At 40.2% G+C, this 17,434-nt stretch overlaps 1 protein-coding gene across 1 annotated transcript in view; it reads right to left on the bottom strand.

The window, feature by feature from the left end:
- Positions 1 to 369: 369 nt before the first annotated feature.
- Positions 370 to 17,434, bottom strand: part of piezo1 (piezo type mechanosensitive ion channel component 1 (Er blood group)) — a 94,629-nt gene continuing 77,564 nt past the window's right edge. The window contains 19 exon segments of the mRNA XM_063874920.1: positions 370 to 1,806; positions 1,947 to 2,088; positions 2,264 to 2,447; positions 3,588 to 3,667; positions 3,755 to 3,877; positions 4,000 to 4,172; positions 4,369 to 4,461; positions 5,098 to 5,286; positions 6,464 to 6,611; positions 6,736 to 6,894; positions 7,024 to 7,085; positions 8,335 to 8,487; positions 8,642 to 8,789; positions 8,992 to 9,127; positions 11,702 to 11,960; positions 12,038 to 12,241; positions 13,251 to 13,439; positions 15,391 to 15,649; positions 16,661 to 16,837. Coding sequence (XP_063730990.1) covers positions 1,678 to 1,806; positions 1,947 to 2,088; positions 2,264 to 2,447; positions 3,588 to 3,667; positions 3,755 to 3,877; positions 4,000 to 4,172; positions 4,369 to 4,461; positions 5,098 to 5,286; positions 6,464 to 6,611; positions 6,736 to 6,894; positions 7,024 to 7,085; positions 8,335 to 8,487; positions 8,642 to 8,789; positions 8,992 to 9,127; positions 11,702 to 11,960; positions 12,038 to 12,241; positions 13,251 to 13,439; positions 15,391 to 15,649; positions 16,661 to 16,837 — 3,007 coding nt within the window. The 3' untranslated portion in view covers positions 370 to 1,677.

Genomic DNA, 17,434 nt, shown 5'->3' on the forward strand with positions numbered 1-17,434 from the left:
AGCTCATTTCCACAGGTTCATTCAGAGAGAGCTCATATGTTCAGAGACAAACACTGTCGTGGAACTGAGGCCCTAGAAGTGGAGAAACCCCTCCCAGAGATCAAAGTACACCTGGGTCTTTTTCAGTACATTAAGAAGTCTTGTTTAAAAATATTTGACAAAGTAAATAGTTACTAAGTTATTACTTTCTTATTTAAAGGGGGCCTTGTCTGCCTTATCACATGTATATGAAATGGAATAGAGATCAGAAGGTCACCAAATTGGGATTAGATGATCACAGAGGCAAAGCATTCAATAAAGGAAAGCTTTGATCTTAACTTTTACCTTTTGTGTAATATATACACTTAAACACACAGATTCTAGCAGGAATTGGAAAAAGAAATCCCATCGTAAAATGGTGTTTATTCTGAATTATAGAGCGACACCCTCCAAGTGTTGGTGCTTTCCTTTTTCTGCCCCTTTAAGATGAACCCTTATTATTTCCTGTCAGAGCAACAACAACAACAGGAGTGAAACAAAGCATAGAACTTATTGAAATGATTTGTGGACATTTTGTCGAATGAACTGAATGACATTTGCAGCGACAACTGAATCATATGATCACGAATAAGCCAAAACAATCTAACTACATCTTAGCTCCTTTTCATACCTGAGTTCAATAAGTTCATAAGACACAAACCATGGGGACAAATACAGTATATGTCCCAGCTATGTGCTTCACTTTTAAGTGTTCCCTGGAAACAGTTTTCTTTCTCTGTATGCAGCTATCAACATAGTGTTTCTTATTTGCTTGTGTTTTGTCTATTTGCATATGTTTTATTTACAGTGCATTGAGCTCTCAGGGCTACTAAGATACATTTCTTCAAAAGGTTCCACACCACCAGGTCTGCGTGACAGACGTTTCTGAACCTGGAAGTTAAGTGTTCATGCCATATGTTGCATTATTTTTCCTGTAGGGGCCGGGAGCTGAAAGAGCTGCTTATAAATATTCCAAACTTAGAATATGGCTACTTCTTGAAACCTTAAAGGCACTTAAAGGCGGACATGTTTGGTTAAACCTCGGTTCATGATGTTAAGTCAGAGTAACTTGGCTTTTGCACACACAATACTTTTACAAGGACTCATGATTTCAAAGAGATTTGTAAGTTTGATTGACAGCAAAGTACATTTTCAAATCAGCATCGACAAACTCATACAGTATCTGCAGACGGTGTGACCTACAATTAGTTTCAAGCACACAGTCTCTGGACCTGCATGGCTCCAATGCAGAGGTCTGACTTCTGTTCTGTTTGACCTTTGACCTCTGCCCATTGACACAGCCCAATTTGACTGCTAAGTTGGCCTTTCAGGGGCGGTATGTCCAAATCCTGCAGGACAGACATCCAGCTGCTCTCCATCTCACCCACAGAGGGACAGCACTCTCAATAGTCTGGAGTGTGAGGTGGTTTGATGAACATGCTCAGGCAGCAGAGAAGTTGCTACAGCAACAGAAGGCCAGCAGAAGAAGATGTTGATTAGGGTCTCCTTTCATGTGTCTCCGAGGCTGTAAGGCCATGCTGGTACGGAGTGTTCTCTAGAAGCCCTGCTCTTGTCGTCCTCTGGACATCTCAATGTGCTTCAGATATCACTGTGTTCTTTTACAACCCAACATGATCATTCAGTCAGTCATTCAGTCAGTCAGTATCTGTCCTGCTCTCGACTGTACATGTCCCTGGTCCATTTGATCATAGTCTCTGGAGATCGATACAGGAAGATCAGTTTGGAGTAAAGTTCCTCTTCCAGCTCCAGCTCTCCTGTCTCACGCACCTGGATCACACAGAAAACAGTTTGGTGAAGATGATATCAAAGAGAGGATCTTCCAGCGCACAGCATGGCAACAACAGAGTTGATTAAAGAAGAGTTTGAAAGTGTGTCCCGAATGTGTGTGTTAATGTGCATACACTGACCAGGAAGATGTCTGTGCAGAGTTTCAGGATGCGGTCCACACAGGGCAGCTCCTCAAACATGATGGAGTGTGAGATCTCGCTGAAGAAGCCTCGCACAAATTTCCCAATGACTAAAACCACGGACACATACAGACCCATGATCCTGGAGGGAGGGGGAGAAAAAAAGGACATTTCATCCAAAGTGAAGACAGTGATTGTCAGATTACATATTTGTTCTCCGTTTACATCACAAGCAGATACAAATATCCAAGACTATGGAAGATACTAAAAAGGTTATTTCAAACCCATGTTTCTATTTGTGATTGTGGATTCCTTACCCATATCCAGCCAGGAAACCCAGGCTGGGGGGGCTGACTTTGTCATTGAAAATGACCATGGGTAGAACTCCACATGGGGAGGGGGCACAGTCTGCAATGGCAATGTCCCACCACTCCATGTTCCCATTAAGGGACCTGTCACTCTTCAGGGACAGTGTGATGTTCAGGAAACCGTCTTCAGTACCTACAGGACAACATGTCAGTGACAGAAGAAGAGTGTGAATAACACGTACTGTACTGCATTGTACTATAGTAACCTGTACTGTAATGTAGTATATTTTACTGCATTGTACTGTACTGTGCTGTAATGTAGTATACTTTACTGCATTGTACTGTACTGTACTGTAATGTAGAATACTGTACTGCATTGTACTATAGTAAACTGTACTATAATGTAGTATACTTTACTGCATTGTACTATAGTAAACTGTACTGTAATGTAGTATACTTTACTGCATTGTACTGTAATGTAGTATACTTTACTGCATTGTACTGTAATGTAGTATACTTTACTGCACTGTACTATAGTAAACTGTACTGTAATGTAGTATACTTTACTGCATTGTTCTATAGTAAACTGTACTGTAATGTAGTATACTTTACTGCATTGTACTGTACTGTACTGTAATGTAGTATACTTTACTGCATTGTACTGTACTGTACTGTAATGTAGCATACTTTACTGCACTGTACTATAGTGGAATGTACTGTACTGTAATGTAGTATACTTTACTGCATTGTACTGTGCTGTACTGTACTGTACTCTACTGTACTGTAATGTAGTATACTTTACTGCATTGTACTATAGTGGAATGTACTGTACTGTAATGTAGTATACTTTACTGCATTGTACTTTGCTGTACTGTAATGTAGTATACTTTACTGCATTGTACTGTACTGTACTGTAATGTAGCATACTTTACTGCACTGTACTGTACTGTACTGTACTGTACTGTACTGTACTGTAATGTAGTATACTCTACTGCACTGTACTACTGTACTGTACTGTACTCTACTGTACTGTAATGTAGTATACTTTACTGCACTGTACTGTACTGTACTGTACTGTACTGTACTGTACTGTACTGTACTCTACTGTACTGTAATGTAGTGTACTTTACTGCATTGTACTTTGCTGTACTGTAATGTAGTATACTTTACTGTACTGTACTCTACTGTACTGTAATGTAGTGTACTTTACTGCATTGTACTTTGCTGTACTATAATGTAGTATACTTTACTGCACTGTACTCTACTGTACTGTAATGTAGTATACTTTACTGCATTGTACTTTGCTGTACTGTAATGTGTTATAACCTCTGACCTTTATAAAGCTGAGAGACTGGTTTGGCCTCAGCTCCATTGGGGGCTCGGATGTAGTTAGGGAACATATTAGGAACATGCCTGGGGAAGAGGCAAGATACCGTCAGAAACATCTCCACTGTAACATTAACTAAAGCACAGGAGCTTCCTGTCAGACAGTAAACCTACACAGGCTCAGAGCGGTTGCCAACCAGCAGTGAGGCCAACTCTGCTCTGACTGGGTTCCCAGGTTCCAGGTCTATAGAGTGTTTGTCAAATGTGTGTTCCACTGTCCCTCCTTTACCGAGGTCCCTGTCAGAACCAGAGACATTCAGAGAGAAAGAGGGGTGAATAAAATCAGCCTTTAGAGACAGGAAGACACACTAAGACACTCCCAGAGAGAGGGGTGTGTTATTAGAGAGCAAAGGCTTCACCTCTGGAAAGTCCAGGCCAGACGTAGTGTTAGGTCCACTGGACTTCCAAGAAGTTCTTTAATGACTTCCTGTCTGCTGGGGGGGCTGATCCTCCACACGGATCCTGAACTACCTTCAATCATGGCCGTCACAATATCGTCATAACTGTAGAGCGTGATGAACTGCATGGCCACCTACAAGCACACACACAAGATGATTCATTAAAAACAGGTATACAGAAAAGCAGGACAAACACACACACGCCCGCCCGCCCGCCCACCCACCCACTGATCTGATAATTGTTTGTATTTACATAAATGCTCAAACATCAGGAAAAACAGACAATAACAGTGCATACAGAAATGTCAATGAACGGAAATCTGTACGCACCGCATTGCCTCCAAATTTCTGGGTCAGCTGGTCATATTCAGCCTCTGTGAAGGGCTGGATGGACTGCTGCTGCACACTCATGGTGAACAGGGACTAGACATACATAGAGGAAAATAGAGGATTATGCAAATTGTATACAATGTCAAGCTGTGTCATTTGCATTTCACATTCGCAACTTTATTCCATGTGCCTGTCTGTAGACTATAAAGAGTCATTGTAACTGGATTGATTTCCACCTGTGAATCTTTGCACACTGTAACCCTACTTCTATGAGCACTATGAGTGTTGACAGTATAGGATCTATTGGATTTCCCGCCTTCCTGGCAATTGTGCATGCCTATTGATCAAAACAAGTACAGCCTAAAACATACGAACAGAATTAAATAACTGTGTCTACTTTAAACGCCAAGGTCTTCTCAAGGCCTCCAGCTTTAACACTGACTTTTTTATTTTCCTAATTATGTATGGAAATGCATCACATGCCAGTTTAAATCGCTTAGTAGAAGTAAATTCACTTATTGTGATGCTCACCAAGATAAATTATAAAAGCATCAAAAAGTCTTGTCAAAAATAATCCCTGTATGCTGTCCATTGAACACACTGCAGACTATTTTATCAAATATAGAATGTATATGCAGCTGCTCTGCCACAGCTATAGCTTTAAAATAGTCATGTTTCTGCTGCAAAAAAAAAGAGACAGCAAAAAAATCTGCTATAAAAGTCCATTACCTCGTATCCTCCCAGCTTGACGGTCACTGTGACATCGATGGGGTGGTTGACCACACCCACCACTGATCTGACCAATGAAATGAAGAGTAGAGGAAACCAAATGATGCAGATCAGAAAGAAGATGATGAGTCCACCCATGCCATATTTCACCATCTTCTTCTTCTTCTGTCCTTTGGGCTGTGGGTATTTCTGAGGGCAGAACATGTTGTATAACGATCAGGCATTCTGTTAAATGACTAAGTGCCCTGCTTTCAGCTTCAAAAAAGAAAGTGATGTGGGAAATAAATTCATATTAATCAGTGATCACAGACAGGTGTGACATAGTATGAAACAAGGTGGTTATTCCTAGAATAATGTGCTCATTATTTATTCCTTTTCTGGCTAGGTGAACAAATCCACATTTTGAAAAGCTGAACATCAAAAGTCCCGCCCTTCTACTTCCGACCCGTGGGACCTTATTTCGGAAAAAATATGTATGGTAGGCAAATCCCATTTGAATTGTGCCATGAATTACACATATGATGTTTGTCAATTTAAAAGATAATTTTGCAAGTCAAGAAAAAAAGAATTGTCGTAAAACTGTGAAGTAACACTTATTTTTGTGAGAAACCGCTCAATGAACTACATCTCTGGTCTCGCCCAATACACGTCACCAACACCAAAAGCGAAAGAACGAGCAAGACCCATTGTTGGTACGCCTACAACTTGGTGCAAAGCACACAGGCATCTTGTTAAAGTTATCTTCATATCTCTTATGTTTAGTGGAGGGAAAAAATGATGACATCAGTTCTGACATCACTTACGCGACTCTTGGATATGTAGTATTTCTAGTTGCGTGTTTTCATAGTCTTATATTTCAACAGTTTTACGACAAACTGTGATTTTCTTGGAAATTATTTTTAACACTGACAAACATCAAATGTGTAATTCATGGCACAATTCAAAAGGGATCAAAAAACTACACTACATATTTTTTTCAGAAATAAGGTCCCATGCTGGTCCACCGGAAAGGGAGGGACTTAGGCTCTCTATTGGCCTGGTGCCATTTGATTCCATTAGAACAGGACACCCATGTTAATGTGATCAGTCATAGGAGCTTCAGTTGAAGTGAATGAGTCTTTATGTTGACAGCAGCTAGCGTGGCCAGTGTACTCCTGATAAACTACGGAATTATTGTTTGTGTACACTACTCATGCAAAAAGCATGTAAACCCATGTTACGTTTTTAGCAATGAAAAATAATGTTGCACATATACTGTATACCACTTTAGTTTGGTGGGAGCTTTTGCCCTTTAATTTAGTTTCATTTATGCAATCCTGAAAGTCATTTGATCTGCTCTCATATCACTTTCCTCATCTCTTCATACCTTCTCTGTCTCACGGCTGCATTTGATGATGAAGATGTTGGCATAAATGTCCTCTACACACATCCAGTTTGACAGAGACAGAGTGGTGTCGGTCCAAACCCAGTCCATCACTGCTCGCAGCTCCACCAGAAACGGCACCAGACGAAACCTACACACACAAACACAACATCCATATCAGACTGTAAATACACTTCATGCTGATCCCTTATAACCCCCTCCCTTTCCATTGGGTCATCGTGTGTGTCAGGCAGCAGGTGGCTTTGTGTCCGTACCCTTGGAAGAGGAACAGGTTGAGGTGGTTGTATTTCTTGGTGAGGAAGTTGCCTAGGATACGAGTGGGGTATCCGCAGCGGATCTGATACGCTGACAGGCCGAAGTAAATACACTTGACAAAGTACCAGAGCTGGGCCACAAAGTTCTGATTGAACTTCCTAAACAGAAACAAGGAGAAACAAAGAAAAAGAGAGCTTGTTAAATCCACTTGAACTCTGTGATTTAGTGACAAAGGAATACCATGAAGATCCAATAATACAATAAACACGTGAGTAATTTTCCTTCACCTTTCAGTGACAGCAGGCAGGATGAAGAACATCCACAGGTGGATCCCAAACACAAGGATCACCTGAAGGAAGGGAGAATGGAGAATAGGAAGGGGATTAGGAAGAAGAAGAGGATATACTTTATTAATCCCCAACAGGTAAATTACTTCTCACTCAAATTACACACATTGGTTGATATACTTGAGCACCATGTGCAGGATAGGAGAGGGAGAGTGAAGGGGAAGCCAGTTCGCAAGTGCCAAGAGCAGCAGGGGTCTCAGTCAAGGGCACCGTAGCAGTGGCCCAGGAGGTGAACTGGCCCCTCTCCAGGTACCAGTCCACACACTGTATTTGGTCAGATCCCAAACCTAGTTAAATGTATATGCCAAGTTTTGATGAAATATAGGAATCATCAGCAGTTATGTAAGGGCATGGACAGGTGTGTTACTCTATGAGATGTGATACTGGCTGGTAGCGGACATGGCAGGATTTCAATGCAAATCTATTCGCACGTTTACAGGTCAGAGCAGGCGCTTAACCAAATTAGGGCCAGGCTGAGAGCATTTCCACAGAACTGCTGGTCCAAATAACTTCATACACAGCACTGCACTGCCTCGGGTCCTCAGCAACACACACACCAAGTGTGAAGTAGATCAGTGAAAGGGCGGAGGAGATAATCGAATCTCAGATACACACGTAAACACACAGAGATGTCTATTATAATAGAGTGATGTTTTTACAAAGAGGAGCAAGGTAACTCTAGACATCTTGACAAATACTGCAGGCCTCGCTGGGCGTCCTTAAAAGTAACTGTCTTTCTAAGAAGTAATTGAACGACATGAATTTACAGATCAAAACTTTCAGGAACTAGATTTACAAAGGTTGGGGTAAATAATTGATACAGCATAGTATGGCGATACTTAGCGTGGCGATATTGTATTGAAACACGGACGCCAAGTATCGATATTTTATTTTATAAACGATATTATTGTAAATCCAAATTAAAGTTTTTGGTAACATTTGCTTTTTCAATCCAGTAGATGGCCATGGATAAAGTCAGCTGAGAGGGAAATCAGAAATGCTCCATATCGCAATATATGGTATGGCAGTACTTAGCATATCGTAGAATCGCAATACTATCGCATCGCGGCTTCAGTATCGCGATAGTATCGTATCATTGGGACCCTGGGGATTCAGACCCCTACTATTTACAAATAACGCTTAAATACAGGAATTAAAACCCACAATCCACCTCCTGATTCCTCAATGGAAGAACTTGGAACACAGAGATAAAAGCATGAATTGTAATATTCTGAAAAGCATGAAGTGAACCTGGAAGATGAGTTTTCCTAACACAGCCTTGCGCAGGTACAGCGCTCTGTCGATGATCATGGTGCTGAACTGGATGAGCAGCATCACCAGGAAGGCCTCAGGAACCTGGTCCTCTGACAGGGTGGAGGCTATGTCGGCTGCTGCACTGTGTTTCTGAAGAGGGGGGACACAGATATTTGTTGATACAAATATGGAATTTCACATAGTATTTTTTATATATAATATACAGTATGTATAGACTTTATGTTAACATGACTCCCCTGAAAGGGAAGCCTAACATCTCCATCCCTGCCCACCCATTTCTCACCCCAAAGGCCCAAAAGCCAAAGACGATGATGATGAAGTCGATGACATCAGTAAGGAACATGAGCGCATAGACATCTGTGGCAGCCCGGTACTCAGCATGAAGGATCCCCCCGAAGAAGATCTGCGCCGGCCTGTACACACTCTGAATCCTGCCGAAGGAACACCATGGCATCATTAAACACTGCACTACCGTCTTCATTCTTCATAGGAATGCAATTAAAATATTTGAATAAATCTGAACCAACATTAAAAACAATGAACTAGTTCATATGAGTCGTTATCGGTTAAACTATGTTCTTAGATGGTGAGTGTGGTGACTCCTGTTATGGTGACATCTTATCCCCCGCTCACCCAGAGATGCAGACATGTTTTATCTTGTGTCCCATAGCCAGCAGTTTCTGACTGGCTTCCTCTCTCCTCCTGCCTTTCTGCTTCCTCTTCTTCACTGGTTCCTCAGAGGGATCTGCACTCTCAGCTGTGGCCTCCTCTGAAACACAAAGAACCACAACCAAACAGAATTAGCACAAACAAAAAATAAAGTCCACATTTTTGAAACCCTTTTCAGGAACCTTTGGCCCCTACATGCTATGGGACACAGCAGTAAAAGTGAAGAGATAAATACCCATTGAGTGGAGCCCCCAAACTGGCACATATACTGTCAAACTTTAAGGATGACCTTTCTTATTTGTGACAGCAGAAAAACCTGTGAATTTAAATAATACTTTTCCCTTCCCTCTCTTCATAGAGTATAAATTAAATGCATATTCCATGCGTTTTGGGTGGCTGTAAAGTGTTGTGTCTTGGAAAGTGCTTAGTGTTGTAGCACAGTTGTGACACGTTGAGGTGTGTTCTATTTCCATCTCTACAATCAGTTGTGAAAATTCTTGCAGCCAACAATGACAACATGCATGTTAGCTGTCAGTGTTAGCTCCAGGAACCGATGAACGTGGCTTACATACATTTACAACCAGAGGTGGGAAGTAGTGGAGTACAAATAATTCGTAACAGTTCTTAACTACATTTTTCTGGTATCAGTACTTTACTCCACTACTTATTTTTACTTTTACTTCTTACATTTTTAATGTAAATACCTGTACTTTCTACTTCTTACAGGCTCATCACTTTAGTTTTAATCTGTGGTTGGGGGGTGATCATTATTATTTAGAGTCATTGTGTGCCTAATGATTTTAACATGGTCCATTTATCCATCATTTCCTGGTCTTCTCTAAAGAAGAGGGAGCAATGAGAACTCAAGTCTATTCCCATCATCCTCTGAACTGGAAGCAACCGCACCATTTCGCAGCTAGCAGAATAATGGCGGACGTAAGGGTAGAAGGGCAAGAGCCATAGAATGGGGAGGAACTTAGTGAAAATACAGAGAGCAGCGGAGATATTAATCCCCCCACCCATGGCCATACATGAGGGAGATGTTCGCTATTATCGGCGCACAAAACCATTCATGGCGAATGCGATGCAAATTGTGTCGACCCAAAACCCAGGAACTTTAAGCTTTCATCCCTTTCCCCATGTTGGTTTTCTTTGCTTGTGTTCTAAATGACGGTTGTTCACCGTTGAAACATTCATTAGCTAACAATGACATGATTACAATTTGTTATAGAAGGTCTTTGATGTTGTATTAAGGCAGGTCCATTTACCAGGTACTCTATAAAACAGGTGGTAGTTATCTGTACTTTTTACTTGAGTACATTTCAAAGCCAATACTTCTTTACTTTTACTTGAGTAAAGAAGTTTAGTCAGTACTTCTAATTTTACCAGTGTATTTTTAAACACGAGTATGTGTACTTTTACTTGAGTAAAGGATGTTTGTACTTTTGCCATCTTCATTTACAAAATAGCCACACATTTAGCAATCCGTGCAAAGGCCTGTCCTGGTAGAGACTTGTAGAACATCAAACAAGCAACGACATCGCAGGTTATGCAATCATGATCATTTTCATCATAGATGATTTTCTGCAGGTTAACACTGATGTGCATCTACCAATGTCAGATGTAAGAGTTAATCAGTAAATAAATGAAATATGATATGTACATTTTTACGTGTTTATTTAGATTTGGTTGACATGTTAATGAAACAGGACTATTGTTGTTGATCGGCTATTATGTATTTATTGAGAGCTTGCACCTGGCAGGCCATTACTGTAGCTGTGTCCCAATTCATGGGCTGCCAGAGACCCATGGTTCCCTCAAGTGCTCTTTATGAACAGAGGTGTAAAGTAACTAAGTAGATTTACTCAAGTACTGGACTTAAGTACAATTTTGAGTGACTTATACTTTACTTGAGTATTTCCATTTTATACCACTTTGTTCTTCTACTTCACTACAATTCAGAGGTGAACGGTGTACTTTTACTTTTTACCTTCAGTTACTTTACAGATTTGGATTACACTCTGGTACTTAAGTTCACAATCTGCGTACTTCTCCCACCTCTGTTTATGAAGAAGGAACTTCCAAAGAGACTATGACCATATAAACAGTCCTGGGTAGAGACAAAAGGCTTTTCCAGAAATATTAAGTTATAAACTTATTTTCATGGCTATTGAGGATCTAAATGTTCAGCTTGTTACATTTAATCCAGTTTGTACAAAAAGTCATCTGAACACGTCTCAAGGCGAAACTGTTCCTATCTGCTTGAAGAAGAAGATCCTTTATTAATCCCCAAAGGGAATCTCAGTTTTTCACTAAAAAGCCACACAAGGCGCAGTGAATAGCTGGTCATCACGTAGAAGGGCAAATCATGATGAACATTACAAATTCACCCAACTGGCAGTGATGTCCGATTGACTTTTATAAAGGACCTGATTCCAAATTCCAACATTGGAGAGAAGGTTTCCATCCCTGTTAGATGGTCCAACGAGCATTTAGGTTGACACATACTGGACCTTATCTTAGGGAGGATGTATTTTGATCAAACAGGCAGAATGATTGTGAGATTAGAATTGACTACAAACATCCATCTTTGATTGTGTTACACCTACATGGCATCATTAACATCACGAGTCACAGATCTACCCTCTCATCCACACATGATGGAGCCGCTCACCTGTGCTGCGCTGGTTCTTGGGTTGTTTAGCTTTCCTTCTGAAGCGGAGACCGCTGCTTTTCTTTGGGACTTCCTCTATAACCTGCTCACTGTCTGCCTCCATCTTATCCTCCCTTGGCCTGCTGGGAAGATTCACAATGTCCTGGGGCCCAGACGGAGGCTCCTCTCCGTCTTTGGAGCCACTGGGAGCTGCTTCAGCTGCAGGAGGCTGAGAGGGAGCAGCAGAGCTGGTACTGGGCTCAACAAAGTCCCCAGAATCCTAAAGGGAAAACAATTGATCTTTAAAAAACTAAGAAAAGCTCTCTAATGCCTTTAAAAAAATGTGTTTGCACCAACCTTTTCACTTTGATCACGTTGAGTGATTTCCAGATTCTCCAGTGTGGATGTAGAGCTCACTCTGCCCTCCTCCTCCTCCTCTACTCTCCCCTCCTTCCTCCTTCCATCTTCCTCTCCTTCTTTCATTTTTCCTTCTTCCTTACAGCTCTCTGGTGAGGGGCTCTGCTCCTCCAGGGGGCCTTCGTGGTCCCAAAGGCCGTAACGCTGTACACATAAACACACATAAACACACACACACACACACACACACACACACACACACACACACACACACACACACACACACACACACACACACACACACACACACACACACACACACACACACACACACACACACAATGGAATTATATTGAGCAGGAAAATTCCTGAACATTAGAAACATCAGTCTGAGCACAATTTTCCAGATTATACTAAACTAAAAATGAGGGCTAACTAGATCTACCTACAAGAATAACGATCATCAGTAATTGGTGAGTAAATGCTCACACACTTTTTTTACCATGAACAGGGTGCTTTAATCTCAAGTCTCTGCATTCTTAGCAGTGTGGAAAAGATCATTAAGGTAATAATAATAATAAAAAATACATGTCATTTACAAAACGCTTCACACAGTGCTAAAAGACGCTTAAAGGCGCTAATAAAATAATGAACTGCAGGATTTGCCCTTAGCCAGCCATCTCAGCTACTGATATCAGTTCATAGTATCACTTAAATAATCATTTGAAGTCCTCTTTAACGTTCTTTTACAGTCATTATTATGCTTGCAAAACATTTTATTTCACGCTATCATTGTATTTCGGCTGTGTTTCAAAAGAAACGTATATGTCACATGCGTGTTTTATTGGTTAAACAGAGTAAGCAAATTCAAATCACATTCACACTTCAGTCGTGATATTGATAGATAAGCTACTTACATAAAATGAAAATAAAATGAAAACACAAAAGTTAAATGACAAGCCTGCTTTGATTAATTCTGTCAGAAGTCGTGAGAACTGAACTGTATCTGTAACCGCTGTGAGCTCTGTCCGTTGGCTGTCTCTAGAGTCAGGGCATTCTGTCACCTATAAGGGTGGATTAGTAGGAAGAAGTCTTATTTTTTTTACTGTGAAATGTACAAGTGGGTATATTTTGAAAGGTGGAAGGTGGCTAACCCCTGTTGTTGTTACCATGTACCACAACTTTAACCACGCTGCGATGACTCTGAACTGACCATGAGCAGGGACCTGTGGAAGAACAGCGCCAGCAGCTGCAGCAGGTCATATTTGATGTAGTTGTCCGTCTTCTCCAGGCCCAGGATGCAAGGAGGGAAGAACGGCTTGTCTTCATTCAGATTCATCTCATAAACACTGTTCCACGGGAAGAATCCAAACTGGAACAGGTACTTCACCACCACCATCACCTGGAGACAGAATGGCAGTCAGAGCATCAGTAACCATGGTGACCCCGTCACAGCTGCGAGCAAATGTCATACTACTCTTTCAGATCATTACTGTGATCAGATATTGAGTGGTGGGAGTTCTCCCAGTAACTTATCACCAGTAATATGACACACTGCACTGTGAGGAACAAACAAGAAGAGATGCTGGAAAATAATGACAGTGAGGTCGAGAGTATGGTTGGGTGCAAGTATCAGAGCAGGCTAGCCTAAAAGCAATCTTCAATCTTTATAAAATAAGATAAGATAAGATAAGATAAGATAAGATAAGATAAGATAAGATAAGATAAGATAAGACGTACTTTATTAATCCCAAACCGGGACATGTTTTTTTTTTTTGCAGCATAAAACAAAACAATGCATTGCATATAATTAGAAATGAAAGAAATTAGAATACAATACAAATAGAAACAAACCGGCATTAGAGAAAAAAATATATATATACAGTCGACTATGAAGGTAAAGAACCTATAAACTGTCTGACAAATAAACACTATTGAAGTTAACACAATAAAAAGCAAGATATTATATACATAAGAGGGAAATCTCACTTCCTATGGTTATTATTTCATTGCCAATATTGTTAAAATGTATTATAAATCAAATATATCTATTAGCTATTTTTTGGGTTACCTCCTAAATCTGTCTGATTTTAGCTTCTATATGTACTATGATGTTGAATGATACTCATTAAGTTTCTCTGCATGTTTTTAATGTGAAGCAGGTAGTGTAAAGTGCATCTGCCAGAGCTTCTTCATTGAAAACAGCCGTCTGCTGCTTCAAGAAACGATCCAAGCGAGACCGAAGAATAACAGTAGATTTGTGCTGCCAGATAGCTCAGCGGTTGGAGCTGGCAGCCCGTATGAGAAGTCCACTGCCAACATGTCAAAACACTGCGGTTTGGAACCACACTGCTGCATTGCTGCTGTTGCAGCACATGACTCACTCACTCAGAATTATGTGTCCTCTAAAACCAAAATATGAACTAAAAGACAATCAATATCTCAGTGGAGCTGAGGAATTTGAATGGTTAGTTAGATTTTATGTGATTGGTGGATCTTGGGTGACTCCAAAAGTGTCACAGAGACCAAAAGTAAAAGTACTAAAACCACATTGTAAACTTCTCCATTACAAGCAAAAGTCCGGAGTTGAAAAGTGAAGTACAGAAGTATTATCAGCTAAATGTACTCAAGCATCAAAAGTAAGTCATTAAGTAGTCATTGTGCAGAATGCCTTATAACGGTGCTGTATTAATATATGACTCTGCTTTCATCATTAGAATATACATTTAAGAGTTTTTAAATTATGTAATTCGTCCATGTGGAGCACATTTTGGAAAATACTGAGTAAATGAGTAATACAAATATATAATTTAAACACATGTATTAAGTAACTTCAAGTGTCAAATAAATCTAGTGCAGTGAAAGTACAATATTTCCCTCTGAAAATGTAGTGAAGTAGAAATGCAAAGTAGAAGAAAAGTACACCAAAATTACACTTATGTACATTACTAAATGTACTCAGTTACAGGCACCTTAAATGTACATATATTGAACATACATGTTGCACTCACATATCTGTTCACACGTATGTACATTCACCTGGTCTTAGTTTATTTCTATTAATACTGTAAATACATGTTTATCTTCATTTAATTTGTTTTACTTTTATTCTTATTATTCCCGTGTATTTTCCATGTGTACTATCTGTGTTTCTTTCTAATTCTGCTTGTTGACACATGGATTTCCCTACGGGCAATACATCTGAATAAAGATCCATCTTATCTTTTCTTGTCTTATTCCACCACTGATTCTCTGCTTTCAGGTACTGAAACATTTAACACTATTCCCCAGTTTCTTTTCAAGTGTTCAAAATAATGAACTTTATTTTCTGGAGTGTGTCGGTGATTCCTGACCTCTGTGTAGACTATGGCAGTCATCCAGAACCTCTTGGTCGGTCTCGGAACAGACAGCATGGCCCACAGGAACACCATGATGGGGAGCACCAGTGAGATGACGGAGGCGCTGACGCCGTTGTTCAACACGATGATCAGGTAGCAGACCAGCTCTGAGTTGGCGGCCAGCAGGTTGTACAGGGCGAACAGCAGCTGCAGCACGCGGCTCTGAGTGCGGTAGAACTCCCTGCTCTGCTCAAGCTCCTCAATGAAGAACTGCCTGCAGACAAAAGGGAACCAGGAGTATGCATTATTAATCATTTCACTCATCACCAGTCTTCCAGAATCATATATATGTGCAGTGTTGGTATGACAGGTGGAAAGCCGGGCCGGGCTTTATGTTCAATGTCCAAAATTCCAATAACTGATTAACCAAAATCCAGAATTATCATCTAAAACAAGTAAAAAAACTTACATCATTTTCTATCAAGACATTCACTAAACAAATATGTGTTATTACTGCTGCGAGACAAAACACCTAAGAAACCTCTGAAACCAGATGTTCCTTTGGACCACAGTCCACTTCTTTTGAGCTCTATATATAAGTATACAGTATATTAACATAATTAAACATTAGACCTTATACCTATTTCTATTAGGGCTGTTACTGTTAATGCTTGCAATTATTCTAGAGTCTAGACGATTAAAAAAACTAGTAATGTAAAAATAGCACATTATGAAGTTTGACGCTAACTACCTCCTGTAACTGCAGTGTGGATTTTTTCAATAAATTGCATGGCAGCGAAAAGAGAAAGGACGTGGAGAAATTGGCAACAGCCACATGTATTTGTTTTATTCCCCACCAAAATGCAAGTAAATACTAGGATTTTAGACTTGTGATCGATCGATACCACACATTTTCAAGTCCTTTTTCATACGAATCCTTTAAGTAGGCCTTAAGTCACACCAGGCAGATGTAAACAGCTGTGAGGTCCATCTTAATCTTGAGGTGCCATCGTTTCTGGAGTGTAAGCATGTTTTGACTAGAGGCAGATATATTTATGTCCAAAATTCTGTTAAATATGCAGACCTGAGGAGAGTTTATCAGATGATATTGTGATAGACAGTTTGACTGCATACTTGTATTCGCTTCTATCGTTAAGCTTCTGTTGCCCTTGGACACGCTTTCATTTAACTTTCCGTATTGTCAGAATTCAGTTCCAGCTTCCAGCAGTCTCTTTGTTTTTCCAATACTATTGCTCAAAAATAATTTCCATCCCTGAGATCCTACCTGTCTCCCAGCAGCTCACTGGCTGTTCTCGAGTGTCTGTTCTGTTGTTTGCTCGGCACTGGTATCAGCTCCATGCTGCTGGAGGGGGGGTCTGGACTCAACAGGTTCCCAGAGCTGTTCAGCCTGGGCCTGGGGGTGGAGCGGCCCATCACATCTCTGCTGTCCACCTCCAGGCAGCTGATTCAACACACACACATACACAACACATTATGGATAGAGAAAACTGAGAAACCGAGGATCCAAAGCCCACCTAGCTAGTGGTGTAAGAAGTATTCAGATCCTTTACTTGAGAGAAAAATACTAAGATATTAGTGTCAAAATACTCCATTACAAGTGAAAATACTACATTCAAACAACTTCAGTCAAAGTACAACATTTTCTGAAAAAAATTACTTAAAGCATCAAAAGGTAAAGCACTCATTCAAAAGATAAACAGCATCCATATCTGATATATTATTATATTTATAACATTATTTATTGAGTAATATGGCTGTTTCCAGTAGCATTTAACTGTTTTAGAAGTTCTGTTCAAGTTTACAACTTTCTTTCCTCGCATTTTGCAATATATTGAATCAATTGACCTCTATGTACCTCAAACAGTTATTCCAAAGGGTTTAATCTTTGGAGATTCAAATATAAAAAAGCTTATCACATGTTTTTTAATACAAAATCTTCATTTAAAAAGTAACTTTGCTTGAAAATAGTAGACACACAGTGGGGCAAAAAAGTATTTAGTCAGCCACCAATTGTGCAAGTTCTCCCATTTAAAAAGAT

Source organism: Eleginops maclovinus, chromosome 22 (genome assembly GCF_036324505.1).
Source record: "Eleginops maclovinus isolate JMC-PN-2008 ecotype Puerto Natales chromosome 22, JC_Emac_rtc_rv5, whole genome shotgun sequence".
Lineage (NCBI taxonomy): Eukaryota > Metazoa > Chordata > Actinopteri > Perciformes > Eleginopidae > Eleginops > Eleginops maclovinus.